Consider the following 16,624-nt stretch of genomic DNA (forward strand, 5'->3'; position numbering starts at 1 on the left):
TTTCCAGTCTCACTCTCAGTCCCCGACACCAGCAGCCCGGCAGTAATGGAAATGACCGCAGTAGCGCAGAAACAACTTCATTCGTGACGGTTTATGATGAGAACTTTTTCGACCAAGGTATTCGCGCTTTTGTCGTTTCACGGGCTTTAAAATATGGATTTAGTGTGGAGGAAATACGGAAAGCCATTGCCAGTGTCAGGCGGATGAATACACCCGATACTGACATCACCCTGTACACACTGCTCAGCCATTTGGAGGCGAGGCGGATTAAATGTGGGCAGAAAAAACGCCGCTTCTGCCAACTGCATTGTTCTCGATGCGGAAAATACACGCAACATCGATCTGGAGCACGAAATCGAGTGCTGAAAGACGGAAGTAATTCGGTGGAAAATAGTCAATCTGTTTCTGGATCTGAATTAGATTACTTTGAATGTACAGAATGCGGCCCGCACGCTGAATGAGCGACTCTGCTGCTGCTGCTGTTTTGAAATACTTTATGGACACCCAGAAAAGCGTTCGTTTTAAACAAAAGAAATGCACTGATGGTCGTGCTTATTGTGATCATTCATAAAAACAAAAAAGCTGCAAACATGGAATCATAGCGTCTTAGCGGTAGCGCAAACGGAAAAACAAAGAGTAAAGAGATAAGTTGAAGAATTTCCTTAAACGACAAACAATAACGGTTGAAAACAATTATAATGAGGAAACTAAAATGGAAACGGCAAGCGAATCTATTCGCCGTCTGCGCTAGTTGAGGGTGCATCCGCATCCCTGTCCTGGTTTCCAGACTGAAGCTGCTTCAGGGGGTGTGGGTCGCGGGGTTGGAATCGGTGCAGCTCTCCAGAGGATTTCGGCAAGACTGGATAGAATTTGGACCCGGTGTACAACAACCGCAGCGGCTCGGACGCTAACGGTTCCCACTCCCCAGCCAGGGACCGAAACACCTGCCCTTTGTCGGATTCATTCAAAATATCCGCCAACTATAATAAACGGCAAACTGTGTTACAACTATCAGCACACACACACACACACACAGACACAGCTGAAACGTATACCTTTTCATCTGTGTGGTCTTCACTCCACTGCAGTGGATTCCTCCGGCTGGTGGCCCCTGCTGTTGAATCGTGAACAAAAATTGCACGAGACAACATAGTGGCCAAGAGGTACAGGGGTCCCCAGTGGAAGTTGAGTGGACGGGGGCCAAGGGGATCGGCAACAGCGTGGCGGGCAATTGAAATGGAAGTAATGCCCAAAAATGCAACTCCGCTCTCGAGTTCCCCTCTTTTCAGGCACTCAGCCAACACATGCAACAGTCCCAAACGAACGTGGAAATGCAAATCAGTATTGCCGGTCAATGCGATAGAGACCGCGGGATACAGACAGCTACCACTCTGCGCTCCCGGGTCAGCGACATTGAAATACTTCAGAAACGCGTCGTAGAAGATCTGCCCCACCATCCACTTGACGCTGCTTACGGCTTCTGCTTCACTGGTGAGCGGTGTAAGACTGCGCAGACCAATGAAAATGTGGTAAGCCAAGCTATTGCACTCGCTCATAACCTGCAGACAGAATCAGTTTACTAAATAACGAGATAGACCACCGCATGAACAGCTGCCGCGCATACCGTTTGCATTGGAGCGAACTCTTGTTTGCTATCAGCCACGTCAGAAAACCGGGCAATGGATTTCCTAACGTCTTCGACTTTTCCCTTCACACTCAGTTTCGGAGGGAAGATGGGGACCTACGAAGAGAAATAAATGGTGTACAGGCTCGACAAATTCTATTCTATAAGTCGTTTCACGCACCCGCACGCCATCCGTCCCGAAAGTAAATCGCGATTCGTCGAAAACAAAGGCTTTCTGGGCGAAGCTTTCTACGATGGTGGCTTGAGACTCCGTTATCTCCAGCTTGTCAGCTCCGATTCGCATATACATCAACTTTTCCACCAGAACGAAAGAGTTGGCAATTAGTTGATCATAGGCCCTTCCAAGGCATTCATATTGGCGCTGCTTTGGGTTAAAGTAGCCGAAAATGTCTAGATCGGCTTTCACAATGCATTTCGCTGGATCGGGATCGTAGTCGAATTTATGGAACTTAACAACGGACACCAGTTCAGGAAGATGGCAGTGGCGCTCGAGAATGCGAATCTCGTTGGCTTTTCCCGAGCTCATCTGAAATACCCAGTACATGTTGTTACTTGACAAACTGGATAAAGATTTTGTGCATAGATAGGTAATAATCAGTGCTGCATACTATCTGGAGAATTTGGCTCCTTCTCTGAGCATCAAGGATCGTGAGGGACGTGGTCAGCAGTGAAGCACACTGCTGCGCGGCCAATGGTGTAGCAACAGACCGCTTGTCTGTGAAACCCAGGAAGGTGGATGATGGGTAGGCCATGCCGAGGCTCTGCAGCTCCTATAAACCAATAATAATAGACAATAAAGCTTGCAATACAAGGCATATCCTGTACTGTTACCGCGTCATCGGGCACATCGAAGACTGGGATGGGCGAAGATGCCAGAACAGTTTCCACCGCGGTTGAGCTTTTTGACGCTGCTTTGCTGCGGCTTTTATACGTCCGACGGGGCTTGGTGGCCGCAGTCTTGGGCTCGGCGCTGGTGTTGGGGTCAACCGAGGGTGCAGCTTTCGATTGTGCCGCGGCGGTGGCAGCCGCCGCCGCCGCCCCTCTGGTTCTCATGCGACCTTCATCCTTTTGACCAGGTTCCTTCTCTGGAAGCACGATATTCAAGCCCATCTCTTCCTTTGCCTAATAAAATGGTATTTGCATGAGAGCGAGACACTGAACCTGCGCAAGAGTACGCTTCCTTAGCTTACCACGTTAGGGAAATCACAGGCCCAACGAAACGTTCGGAAGTTTTCGTCTCGTAAGATGCATTCGACTGCCGCATTGAAGCGGTCAAACAGCTCACGGTCGGAATTGGAGAAGGATTTTGGATGAAGCAACAAGGAGAGTTTCTGCGGCGGCATAAGAGTGCCAAAAATCCAGGATAGTTTTCGCTGGATGCTTCCCTGACCTGCCGAGACGTAACGAACTTCCGATCTGCCAGGCGCGCGAAAAGGCGTCGCACGAGAACCATACTATCATCCGGCAACTGCGCCATATCGCAGAGCGTTCTGAAGACTCTCTGGGCGCTATCTGCAGTTCGTGTTTCCACTTGCAAAGGCAGAATGTCCTTGCGAAGACACGGGAACATCTCGGCAAACTTCTCCTTCAAATCCTTCGCGAAAGGTTCGGACACCACTTTATCTTTCTCCTGGGGTTTGGTTAGAATCGAATAAAATACCGGCGGGCGATCCGAAGCCTGCAGCTGGTTTTTCAAGCAGTGGTCGTCGACGGTGCGCTGAAAAATGTCGCGGATAATCTCCAGGGCTTCCAAACCCAACCGCGGCAGATGCTCGTACGCCTCCTTAGCCCATTCGTGGGTGATAATTTGCTGAATCTGCTGACGGGAACAGTTCTTGTAAAGCGTCATCAGGAATTTTTCTCGTCTCAGAATTCGGCCCACATGATATCGCTGGACGCCCTTGAGGAGGTCAATCTTAAGGCGTCTGGATTTAATGGCTGCCATTATCTCTCTATCTGTGCGCAAATCCGTTTCGATGTGCCCAACCAGCTCCCATTTTGGCTCATTCTCACCCACTTCTCTCCGGTTGCGGAGCGTTTCAGCAAGTTTAACGGCATTTATCATATCCGGGAGACGCACGCCTGGAATCCCAGGCAGCGAGTTGATCTGACTGTGGAGAAACGTATCTGTGGTGAAAAACTTCTCACGCAATATATCCGGAACGACTTTTTCGGTGGAAACCCTTTCGAACTCCTCCTGAGTGAGAAAGTGATCATCGGTCACTACATGCGGCATATCCTCAAGCGTAGGGAATTCCGGATTGCCATTAGCCCTGAGCTTTTCCACTGTGGCTCGTCGAACAGCTTCAACGTTCTGGGGAGTTTGGACGTCGTCGAATCCATGATTCTCATTACGCGCTTCGGCCCGCTTATCGTGCGGACACTGTTTGAAGACTTTCCTGTCCAAAACAACCTTCGTGAACAGATCCAAATCAGCAAAGTTGACTGCTGAAGCGATATTTGCGCCTAGCTGACCTCCCATATGCGGCGTGGCCGGAGACAGTATCATAGTCTGTCCTGCGCCTTGCATTGCGTAGTACACGTGAACGCCCCGCATGATCAGCTCCTCGACAACCAGAAGAAGGGCCTGCTTATGGAAACTGCCAATTGCATACAAATCACACTCGCATTTTAATTTCCCTGCTTCCATAAGCTTCTTTACGACCTCCTGCAGCACAGGCGCATCCTTTGGCGCCACAACGATCCAGAGTTTCTTCCCGCGGTCTCCATCCGTCCAGTGGACTGTATTGACGCTGCCCATAAGATAATCTTCCCGGTGGAGGGCAAAAAACGAACAGGCGGTGGAGAAAAGCCATTCGGGAACGGTAATTGCGGTGTGACTGTCGAGACTGAAGACTTCCTCCATCACACGCATTAAGCAAATTAAACCGTGGTCTTTGGGTGGCTAAAACATCAACCGCTCCCATTAATGCTAGTTTATATAAATATATATAAATTATAAAGGAAGTTGAATTTCACGCCGCTACAAATGCTTACATGCTCTACAACTTCCGGTGTAAGATGGGCATAAATGCCTTGGAAGGTTTTGTCCTGGAAGGCAGCGTACGAGACCAGGCAGAAGAGTTCATGGAATGCCCTTGGCAATCGCGCCTTCGATATCTGCTTGAGAGGAGAATCTTTCAGGGCTAAAAGCTCTGCACGCATTTTGGCCACCTTTTCTTTCTGCCGATTCATGATAGTTCTCCAATGCTCTCCCTTCTTCAGTTCATATTCTTTGCCGTCTTTCTTTATCTGCACCATTCCTTGACCCTTGACACCTTTGAATTTCTGGAAGAGATATGTAATTTTCCCGGACTCTTCCAGCTTCTTGAAGTGATCGGAATCAAGCAGCTCCTCTTCCGTATACTTCATTTCTTCACTCTCAACCAGCTAGAAAAGTTATCAACATGACAAATTCTTACGACCACAAAAGACTAAGAGGAAGAGAACCACGTACCAGCCCCGCATACCACTCCTCCTTTTCATAGACACGCGAAAGTTTCTTGATCAGCCTGCTTAACTGCTCGCCGTATTTTTCACGCTCTAGGACGTATTGAAAAGTCGGCAATTCATGTACATAGTGCTCCCACTCCGACTCTGGCACGAAAGAAGGAGACCGCTCACAGCCTTTCGGTGACTGCAATGTTAAAAGGGCACTTGTAGGACGTAGAATTCTTAGATCAAAGAAGATTCAAGGCAAAAATATGCATACTTCATAAGCTCGTTTGAAAATATCAGTCCATGTGTCAGGATCAATTGGCGGCACGGGTGCTTTGATGAAGATGTGTTCATCAGGCGTGTCAACATAACCGTCAGCATCTTCGTCCGCATCTTCGTCCGCAGCCGACTCGTCCTCAGATTCGGATTTTGCGTCGTCCGCTTCCGCTTCGCTGCTGCCGTCTTCATCGTCGCTGCCCCCTTCATGTCCAGCACCGGCGTCGTCCTCGATGCCAGTGTGTAAAGTGGGTGATGAAGGAGACTGGTGAGCTGCGGCGGCTTCGGCTTCTACGCCACCGGTATCCATCTCTTCCTGACCACCGGCGTGTTCATTTCCGTTGTCGTCCTCATCGTCGTCGTCATTGTCGTTCTTGCCGCTAGTGCGTGAGCCGATGGCGGGAGAATGCGGTATAGGTAGGATTTGGCTTACGTTGCGGTCATGATCAGCAACATTTTCAACCGTAACCTCATTCGCCACCTGAAGATTGTGGCACGACTGATCACCGCCGTTATCGCTCGAGGCAGGCGACGGTACAGATTCCATCGGCGACGCGGGCCCGACCGGAGGCGAGTCTGCGATCGGCTCCGGTGACACTGGAGCTTCGTCCGGGTGCTGGTTGTCGGCAGCTTCGGTGGCAGCGGCTGCTGCTGACCGATCACAGAATTCATTCATGTGCTGCAAGGCCTCGGCAGCGTCTGCCGCCGTGTAGGTGTTCTTGCTACTACTGCTGTTGCTGCTAACCACCGCCGCTGGTTCAGCAGCAGACAAGTTAAATTTAACTCGCTTTGCCGGGCGCAGCTCAACGAGCACACTTGGTGGATTGGACAGGGCTTCATTTCTGAATAGTTCGTCTTGCGTTGGCCTGGGTGGTGATCCTTGTGGCTGCTTGGGCTTACGTTTACCGGCGGCCTGGGTTGAAGGTCGCTTAGGACGGGGCATGGTCTATAAGAAAATGTGATAGAACCAATATCCATCCAGCATCTAGATCGACCTGCCTTACTATTGCGCGTACAAGTGTAGTTTAGTTTTTTGTTGAGTGACTTATAGTTTACCGTGTTTCTGTTACTTTAACTAAACACTCTGTGCATTTTCTCAGGTTCAGTCCGCTCAACTTCATTTATCATTCCTGCTTGTCAACCCACAAACCAGCCAACAACAACCGCAACAACGTGAATATACTAGTAGTAAACAAATTACATAAAAGCCCAGAAATACTACGCACGACACAGAAACAGCTTGCCGCTAAGACACTACATTCCGACCGCCGCAGCTGCCATGGCTTCTTCCTCGTCCGCCTTCTTCTTCAGCGCCTTATACCGCTCCTGCACTTCTCGGACCCGCTTTGCAGACTTAGCCGCAGTCTCCCGCTTGGTGTGGGCAGCCAGGCGCTTCCGACGCTCCGCCGATGTCTCGCGGGCATGCTGACGCTTCTTCGCCTTCTCTTTGGGGCGCTCTTTATTCTTGCGGCTCTTCTTCCGGCGACCCGTGTTGGCCCGATTATGCCGCACCCGTGTGGCTTCCACCTGCTGTTCGGCTAACGTCCACAGGCGCAGATTGCGCTCCTTCCGCCGTTTCTTCCGCTCGCTCTCACTCGCTTGCACTTGCAACAGCGCCTTCTTCTCGGCCTCGGCACCGATGCGGTCACGCTCGTCCTGCCATAGGCGCGCCAGCAGCGCCTCCTCGGCCTGCTTCGCTTCCTCCGCGCGCCGAGCATTCTCCTCTGCCAGTCGGACACGCTCGCGCTGCTCTTCTTCCCGTTCCCGGTGGCGCATCTCCACTCGCTCCTTCTCTGCTTCGCGCGCGCGGATCCCATCCAGCACTGCCTGGTGGCGCTCATTCAACACTGCAACAAAAACAACAGCTGTTATTCAACATCAGCGTCTGTATTCAAGCTAACATCAGTAGATCGGAATTTTACCAGTGTCGGCGGCGCTAAACGCTTCAGAAAGGGCAGTATAGATGCTGCGAAAGTTTGCTGGAACATGAGCCAGATGCAGCGGTTTCTTGGTCATTTCGGAAACTTTAGGCACAATGAAATTCCAGACGGAAACACCGCAGTCCGTCTGCGAGACGCACATGGCACGCAGGGCATCGTTCATTGCCCGGACGGCGTACCGGCAAATGGAGCACTGTGGGTAGATCGGTGGGACGTGGAAGACCAGGATCTGTTCATAGAAACCCTCCAGGCAACCTGCATGCTCCTTCAGCAACCCGATAACGCGAGCCACCTCCTTCCGCACTCCCTCCTCAGTGCCCTGTCCGAACCAGAAAGGCTGCAAGTCGTTAGTGCCGGCAACCAGCAGGAGACGTTGGCGACGCTGGCCGGGGATGGGTTTGGGCCATGCCGCCGGTCCTTCGCGTTCACGACGGTGGGCCATGTCGTTGAAATGCTCCGGCAGCCGGCGCGAGAACGGAATCCCTTCTCCAATCTCCCTCAACACCGTCTCCATTTTGGCGCCGGCATGTGAAAAGACCGCGACAGGCAGGTTGTTGACTGTCGGGAAGATCATGCCGATGCTGATCCCGAACGCGCGGTCTGTGCAGAGGAAAACGCGGCGGATCTGGCTGTCGCCCCATATGATCAGCACAGCCTCAGCGAAATTGCCACACTCCTGGATGCTCGAACGGCCCTCCATCTTCACCCACTCAAAATAAGGAAGGAAGCTGGCGCGCGGGAAAACAATGGCGCTAGCGGCGGCGCTGCGGCAAGAGCTGGTGGGGTTGGCTGGCAGGGCTGGGCGCGGGGCGGAGGACGGCATGGCGGGGCGGCGCTGACGGGACGACGACGACGACGGCGACGACATTCCTACAAGCTAATTTAACACATAAGCATGCAGACAATTATTAAGTATTAAATTACTACAACTACCTATATGCACGAGTTTGTAGAAAAACCTATCATGTACTGGTTTATAGTGAATCTACACGGTTGTACGCGCAATAACCAAATAATATTTAACAACAACACCCATGACGTACCTGTGTATGCGGAATGGTAAGCGTGAAACAGTACCGTCCAGTCCAGCAGCTGCAGAAGAACTGGCTTGCTTAAGCACAATTTGTGCAAGCTCGCCTTGACGGTGACAGGAAGCGGCTCGCCTTAGCGCAATTGCGCAGACTCGCCGGGTGACAGGAGACGAACTGACGAGGAGCACGATGGAGGGACGGCAGGCAAGAGGTTTGCTACAGCGCAATTGCGCGAGCTCACCTCAGACGGGGAACGGTTCGCTAGAGTGCAATTTGCACCAGCTCACCACGCAGGCAGTGGTCCAATCTCTGGGCAATGGATGGACGTCCGATCACCTGTAAATATACAAATATACAGCAATATTAATAATTACCATGATAACGATTAATATAACAACTACGCAGCCGTAATTTACGATAGCTAGCGGGTAGGCTCAACGACATACTGGCCATCATTTTTCTGTACTTCAACGTTTTTATTTAATTATTTTAATAATTATCATCTTTGACAAATTAATTTTTACCACCATATTTCATTTTTTCTAACCGATTATTATTATTATATAACTTTAAAGCCAAAATCAGGCATGACAATGTTGAACCCGATAACTAATGGAAAGGAGAACTAATGCTGACATCTGATAATAGAGCACGTTCAGGTAGCTATGCACATGCTGTTCTAGTGGACCGAGGGCCGCCGAGGTACTGCTCAGGGGTGCACGGCCCCACAGACGTAATATTCCCTACGCAGCAGCGCCGCATTATCACATCAGTTTAAGCGCAGCGCCTCTGAATGACAGCCGGCAAAATGCATAGCCCAGTGCATTCAAAGAACCCAAACATAAACGATTATTTGGCAGCTCTGGCATTAAATTAGAACAACAGATATGCAATAACAAATTGCTAATCACAGTTATCCAATTAATTACTGCTTTACCGAACAGAGGCATTTATATTTCACTCTAAAATCTGAACTACAAAATCTGAACATCTTTTGGTGCACTCAAGTCAGCTTATTACTTCCGGCGCTTATAAAAACACGAAGTGGCGTTTTCTTGTCTGCTTCGCAGTCAGCGAAAACATTCCGTCGCGGACTCGCTGTGCAAATTACGTATTATTATTCGTATACTACTCGTATGAATTTGTAATTAACGTATAGTTAGGGACCATACACAAACTACGTACAGAACGAATTTTCGGGAACGTAGTTTATAGATAGTCCCTTACAGTATCTTCCTTTGTGTAACTTGATGCTTTGCTGTGCTAAACCACCCCCCTAAAATGTGCGAATCAGAATCGTGTAACATTTTGGTTACAGACTTTCCATAGACCTGACGAAAACATGCCATAAACTGCAATTATTCTAGTTTAACCGACTGCCAACTGTCAGTCCGTCTGAAAATATTTTAGTATAGATGTCTGAAGTCAACTTGCCACCTTTTTTTACAGTGAGTCGTATCCGATCATTAGCATACAACTCACTGTAAGAAAAGGTGGCAAGTTGACTCGACAATACAGTAATTACAGTTACTCGTATAGTTGCAGAAGTAATATTCTTCTGTACAGTAGATAACGCTCATTCTCTGCCGTACAGAAGTATGGTACTTCTACGAGTGTCGAGGAAATTGTTCTAATTCTGCATTCCACTGGTGTTTACATCAGTCATCAAGTTCTGGATGAGCTGTCACGTTCTTCGTGGTCAGGTAAATTGTTTGTGTTCCATTACGAAACCGACCTGGATAGAACTGAACCGACCGTAAATCTTTTAGAAGTTGTACTCATCATGCTATATTCCTTATTCCTGAACCTGAAATTTGGGCGCTATACGTATTTACAGCGTACAATAGTGACAAGCTGTCACTAAGTCATAATTTTATTAAAAACTTTTTCTATGGCTGCGTTTCATTTTTTGACGTAGTAATAATTGTAGCACTTTAGCTGACTACGAAAATTATTTTTTAATTCGGTACTTTCCGGCTACAGTAATTCACAGTCCGCAAAGATTAGTCCCAGGTATTGCCAACGATATACTGTTCGTCGCTATTCTGAACGACAGCGTTATTAATTACTTATATGAATACCTATCATCTGCGACAAGTTAATATTTATCCACAAATTTCACTTTATATAATTAGATAATGTTAAAGCTATACCAAGCGTAACACGATTGAACCCGATATCTTAAAACCACTAGAACGTAGATTTGGAGCAGCTATCTTATAATGGCATGTAAGCGCAGAGCACATTTAGGTACCACTACACAAGGCGTTCCACTGGACCGAGGGCCGTGCTGAGCTACTACGCAAGGGTGCGCACCCCCACAGACATAACATTAATTTCCTAGCTGTATCGTATTTTTGCTTCAGTTTACTGAATACTTTACACTGGACTAACGTTATAATATTATATTCTGTAGTCTGGTGTATAACTTTTAATAAAAACAAATATTTACGAAAAGATCTTACCGCTCTGCCATGCACTCGCTTCCGAAACGGTTGGTGCATGTGAAATTTCGATAATAGCTATCATGAAGAAACTAAACAGAAGACTACGGCAGCACACGGGGAAGCACGCTCGCATGAATTTATACGATAGCATTTGTCGATAGATATACAACAGGGAAATGCGGCATCGTGCTGGGCGCCAAGGCAAGCGCTGATAAACTGATCCGGATTTTTTTAATTATTTTATGTTGTTTACGGTGTTGTATGAAGAGAGGATCGGCTGAGACTGAGTATTTGTCAGAAGAAGGCAAACAACATCTAGATAATCGTAATTAAAGATTGGTGGCAGGTATGGTCAACGATATACCTTACATTACTATTCTGTACTGCAACGTTATTTATTATTTATATGTATATATATTTATTGTATATATCCAGTTATGATTAGATAATATTAAAGCCAATAAAAGACGTGATATAATTATTGAACCCGGGATCGTTAAACCACTAGATCTCAGAAGTGAAGCGCATATCTGATAATAGCAGGTACGGATACAGTACATTTAGATGGCAGTACACAGGCCGTTCCACTGGACCGAGGGCCGTGCGGAGCTACTGCTCGGGGGGCAAAGCCCCAAAGATAAAATATTCATTTCATAACAGTACCGCATTATTTCTTTAGTTGACCGACTAATTTATTCCGGGATAACATAATATTTTCCTCAGTCCGGTGAAACACTTTTAATAAAAATAAATATTTACGAAACATCTTGCCGCTCTGCCATACAATCGGTTAATGCATGAGAACCTTAGGTAATCGGTCGTCATAAAAAGGGAAGTAAAAAACTACGGCAGCACACCGGGAAGCACGCTCGCATGAATTTCTACGATAGCGTTTTTCGATAGAAATACACCATGGAAATACGCCGTCGGTGATGGGCGCCATGGCAGGCGCTGATGAACTGAGCAGGATTTCTTCTTATCGTTTTATGTTATTTATTATGCTGTGTAGTGGCGATCGGCTGAGACAGAATTAGAGTACTTGTCATAAAATGAGAGTAGCACTAAACCAAACACGGTATAAAAAAACCTCACCCGAAAAAACCAATAGATGCCTCTGCAGAATTAGGGAGCCGTGGAAGAACTGCGACGGATACTCTGTACGAAGGCAGATCTCAATACAGGCAATCCCACTAATGGCGGGATTTGCAATGACGAACGCACTAGAGTATCGCAGTTTTCCAAAAACACTGTAAAAATATAATTTTAAGCTTATTAAAGCTTTATTTGTGCCTTTTTACTGCAGTCAGAAATCTTCAGCTTTTTTTATTTATAAAAACAGAGGAAATTCATGCGTACATTTTGCAGTTCGAACTCTATTCAACATCAACAGAAAATTGGAGAAAACCGACCTCCTACAGCATTTTACTAGAACCGCGCTAATATGCGAGCTACTCTAATGATGGCGTGACGTGCCACTAGTAATGCCTGTATGGAGAGCTGCCCTGTCTACGAAAACCCGTGGCTCATAAGGTAAATCAGTGAAAACCTCGCGTGTAAGATAGTGATGTGCTACTACAGCTTCCTGCTACCTTACTTACTATTTACTAATCTTCCAAAACTTTTACTTACTATTACTTACTATGAAACCCAAAATTTTTCAAAATACTTACTATTACTTACTATTCCCGTTTTTCCCAACCAGTTACTTACTAATTATACTAAATAAACTTATTTAATTTTTAACTCAATGTTTGGGACGCTTATGCATTTCATGAAAATACACTGTATTTATGCGAATTTGTATTTGTACTGTATTTACGTTAATATTTATGCGATCTGTAAAGGCAAAATCTAGCACAACAACTGTGCTGCAAACTGCACAATCGGCTTGCCAGGCTGCTGCTGCATTACAGTGTTTCAAGTTCCTATTATTATACGTAACGTAACCGCAGGTTCGGGTTGGCGGTACATTGCGTTTACGTGAACAGCAATACCACCGTCTGTTAAGGCACCAACTTTAGTATGCAACGCCGTTATTTATGAACCTGCCCCAGTACAGCAACGAGTTTTTCATCTGCTTATTCGCTAAAATTCGATTAGTAAATGAATTAGTAAATAAATTTTATTTAGCGAAAGCCAAATCTTACTATTTACTTACTGTTTACTATTGTAGCTGAATATTTACTTACTTTTACTAATTTTGCCATAAAACTTTACTGTTTACTACACATTTAATTTTAGGGAAGCTTTTACTAATTAAATAGCATTTATTTAGTTTTATTTAGTAGCACATCACTAGTGTAAGACTAGACCAAAATTCACATACCGGATAACAGCAAGAGAACACGTCCGAGATGGTGAATGAATGTTGTTGTTGTTGTTGAGGGTTTTACAGTTTTACAGCGCAGTCCTAAATCTAGCAAAGGATGTATAAGATGGAAATAGCAGGGATCACATAATCGTTCACAAGCTAATACACTAATCCGTAGTTGTGCAATAGGTTGGCTCGGAATGTTGGGCAGGTTGCCGTTGTACGAGTAATAAAAAATGGCAGTAATAAAGACGACTACAACGACACCGTATTCGTACGTTTGACTGAAGAACCCGAATAAAATCAGGAACTCCAGACGTGCGGCAAGTATTATTCCAGCCGTTAACTTTACAAATCCACGTGCTTCTGCGAGCTTTCTGCCAAGACGAAACACATGTGCGCGGACTAGACGGAGAGAGAGGCATGCGCACGTGTCTGCACTCTGCTGCAGTATCTCTGTGCAGCCTTCTCTCTGTTACCGTGGCTCTGTTGCCATAGAGTGCCAGAGAGAAAAAGTATTATATAGCACCGTTCTACTGGAACGGTGGCCGGGCGTAAGCTATTACCGCTGGACAGCGCGCGCCCCGCTAATGAATGGTCACCACCCCGGGTGCCGTTGAGCCTGCAGTCAGAATGCAGGGGGGAAAAGGGCGACGCCAACAGCACCCAAATGGGTACTATTCATCATAAGTGCACTGTCTCAAAATGCTGAGCAATAACAGGGACATAATGGGCCTTATCGAACCTTGCTTCGACCAGAGGATCCGTACCGCCTCTAATAGGTACATTACGCAAAAACTGCGCTGCCGTATCGCCAATTAAACTATAATCAGCCACATCACAATAAACAAACAAATTCTGATTTTGCAATTGGGCATTAGCCGCTTGCTCAGCAATAAACTCTCGGGTTTCGGAATAATTTTCATCCTTGCATTTTTCTATAAACGTTTCGACAATGCCATCAACAGCCAAAAAATCTGCGCTTTGTGGGGTGAGATCCCAAAAGTCCGTTGTTAGGTGTGATTTTCGAAATCCCAGTATTTTCTGCAATGCCATGGATTCCGGAGGAAAATACACGGTTGTTCGCGGTGTTCCCACAGTAATTTTGACCCGTTGATTATTATGGCTATCGAGTTGCATTTGCAGATACTTATTTTCTGGCAAAATGCTCAAGTTCTTGAGATGGCTTCCGTTGACGCGGAAATAAGGGCTCTTCATGCTCATCACTGGCGCGTTCTTATTGATCACCTCCAGTATTGCCGCCACATTTTTATAATTACCAGCAGGGACAACTATGTCATCAGTATAGGAACTCCGCCCTAGGAATTCTACTAACCGATCCGTATTAGCCTCTTTCTCTTTATCCCAGACTCTAGTGTACTCTAGGCCATATACAGTATCCAAAATAATATGCTGGTCATGACTCAGAGTATATAAAGAATTATTGCACTGAAATTCCACCAAAGCCATTTCCCAGCGCCCTCTGAGTGGTATGGGATGCTTAAGGCGTGTCGTCCAGTCTGATGCAGTATTTTCGGTGAAACTGTTGACATCGCTGGGCAGCGTTAAGTAGAATGGCGATCCTTCAAACATTTTTCAGAGATCCAAGTATCGTGTTCTGGCCCGTATCCCAACCACCGCACGAGAGCTTTACCTTTTCGTCGTCTGATTACAAAATCAATGGTATGCTCTTTATTCTCCACATTCCGCACGCGTGATAATTCTTTCCCGTAAAATTGCTTTTTAATAATTACGCCGTGCTCATCTTTCAGCCGATATACAGGAATCTTGTGCCGTACGACTTTGCCAATGGTGAATATTTCTTCTTTGAAATTATAATTATATCCTTTGTCTAATTTTCCCTTGTTAACAGCTAGACGAACCGTATCGCCCACTTTAAACTTGGGTTCTTCAGCGATGGTGTCTTTGTACAGCTTGTTAAATACTTCCAATGAATTTTCTTCGGTGACATCAACAGGCCGCATGCCGTGAGCGCGGTGGACAGAACAGTTGTACGAATGCACCAGGTCATTGAGCTTATCGGTATAGCGTGTGGACACTCGGTGTCTGAATAGCCGGACCATGCGTGATTTTATAGTGCGTATTACTCTCTCCACCATGGCACATTTTATATCTTCATTCTCGGATGTAAAAATTCCACTCTTTTGGATTTCAGAAATGACTGAACAATATCATTCACAAATTCGCGCCCTTTATCAGTCTGTACACGCATCGGTTCACCCAAGTCATCAAACACTTTTGCAAAGCATTTCTTGTTTCGTAGCATTTTTGCTTTTCATATGAACCACACACATAATTTTTAGAAAAGCAGTCTATGAAAACAACAGATATTTTATACCATCATTCTCTTTGTAATATTTAGAAAAATCAGCCAAGTCAATTTGATACTGCATTTGAAGCTTCCGGGATTTTTTGCGTCCAGATATTTCTTCAGGAGTTGATTCATTGCAACATGTTGAGACACAATTAATCCGGAAGACTCGGCAAAGGCGTAGAACTGACGGCAAAAAAGAAGACATGCTACGGTAAAGTTATCCACTTGGCTCGTGGATTGCCTGCGCCTTTCTGCCCTCCTTTCGTTTTGCGGGCACGCCGTCGACCGGAAGGCGGTGTATGGAAAATCTCCTGGTGGTCAACTTCTGCTGGTGTAGTTGGCGGACTCAACTGACGCCTGGGTACTTTGCGTTTGGGCTCTTTAGCCGGCTCGGGTGGTTTCGGTGCAACGTACTTAGGAACTTGGATGGGGTTTTCTTCGGGAATCGCACGTGGCTTAAGGGCTAGAAAGCGCTCTAACGTGGAAGATAGCTGGTTGGCCTTCTCGTACTCGCTTATATCATTACGGTTAACGATCTTGGCAACTAAATGGTCCAGGGATATCACTTCTACCGCCTCCGGGGGTTGCTTATTCAACTGAATTTTACTGGCCAGGCGGTCGTCCATTATTCGCTTAGGTACAATTAAAAATTCATCATTGCCGATTAAACTGCCTAACACACCGGCAATGTCGGGTAAAAGTGCTCCAATAAATCCGCCTTGCTGTAGGATCTTTCGCTTTTTCTTGGTCGGGTATCGGCGTAGTGCCAAGAGCCTCAGGGACTTTCGGTGTCGTTTACAGGTATCCAGATGAGCCGGCGGCAAGGTAATGGTATTTTTAATAATATTGACTGCAATCTCCTCGAGCCCTTTCAGCTGGTCCCGATTAACATACTCTAGTAAAACCTTCCGCTGTTTCGGCCCCAGACTCCGTAAAGTAATAATGTAGGGCGCTAAGGCCTTCACTCTTTCCGACATGGCTTAGGCAGAGTGCTGTTGTTCTTACTTAAATAAATCCGCATATACTGATCCGGCATCACATGAGACCGCACCCTTAAATAGTCGGGGCAGTTACTTCTCAAGTCCAGAATGATTGGCTGGTACGCCTCCGAAGTGACCTTTCGGTAAGCGTCCACCAGGTGCGGTAGACCCAGCTGCCGAGCTAGCGTACTAATCTGATTTACGTCACGCACGTTCTTAAA

General features: G+C 46.6%; 1 protein-coding gene across 3 annotated transcripts; it reads right to left on the reverse strand.

Moving 5' to 3' along the window:
• Positions 1 to 520: 520 nt before the first annotated feature.
• LOC129601892 (uncharacterized) lies at positions 521 to 13,456 on the reverse strand. 3 transcript variants are annotated; one of them, XM_055500820.1, is made up of 7 exons: positions 2,836 to 3,122; positions 2,477 to 2,767; positions 2,254 to 2,415; positions 1,806 to 2,171; positions 1,625 to 1,741; positions 1,056 to 1,559; positions 521 to 980 (listed from the first exon to the last, which is right to left on the reverse strand). In XM_055500820.1, exons 1-7 carry the CDS (start codon positions 2,986 to 2,988, stop codon positions 732 to 734), a joined length of 1,842 nt encoding a protein of 613 aa, XP_055356795.1. In that variant the 5' UTR covers positions 2,989 to 3,122; the 3' UTR covers positions 521 to 731. The 3 variants fall into 3 exon arrangements, with proteins under 3 accessions (XP_055356795.1, XP_055356793.1, XP_055356794.1); XM_055500818.1 differs by lacking the exons at positions 521 to 980; positions 1,056 to 1,559; positions 1,625 to 1,741; positions 1,806 to 2,171; positions 2,254 to 2,415 and adding exons at positions 4,643 to 5,035; positions 5,103 to 5,282; positions 5,358 to 6,305; positions 8,343 to 8,666; positions 13,104 to 13,456 and having other exon boundaries at positions 2,607 to 2,767; positions 2,836 to 4,550; XM_055500819.1 differs by lacking the exons at positions 521 to 980; positions 1,056 to 1,559; positions 1,625 to 1,741; positions 1,806 to 2,171; positions 2,254 to 2,415 and adding exons at positions 4,643 to 5,035; positions 5,103 to 5,282; positions 5,358 to 6,305; positions 8,343 to 8,666; positions 11,870 to 11,934 and having other exon boundaries at positions 2,607 to 2,767; positions 2,836 to 4,550.
• Positions 13,457 to 16,624: the final 3,168 nt, after the last annotated feature.

This window comes from Paramacrobiotus metropolitanus, unplaced genomic scaffold (genome assembly GCF_019649055.1).
Source record: "Paramacrobiotus metropolitanus isolate TYO unplaced genomic scaffold, Prichtersi_v1.0 Parri_scaffold0000294, whole genome shotgun sequence".
NCBI classification, from domain to species: Eukaryota; Metazoa; Tardigrada; class Eutardigrada; order Parachela; family Macrobiotidae; genus Paramacrobiotus; species Paramacrobiotus metropolitanus.

Excerpts from the sequence above, each read along its gene's own strand:
- LOC129601892 (XM_055500818.1), bottom strand. The coding sequence starts at position 6,302 with ATGCCCCGTCCTAAGCGACCTTCAACCCAGGCCGCCGGTAAACGTAAG. Across the intron at positions 5,283-5,357 it reads TTTTCAAACGAGCTTATGAA|TCACCGAAAGGCTGTGAGCG; the intron begins GTATGCATATTT and ends TTAACATTGCAG. Across the intron at positions 5,036-5,102 it reads AGGAGTGGTATGCGGGGCTG|CTGGTTGAGAGTGAAGAAAT; the intron begins GTACGTGGTTCT and ends TAACTTTTCTAG.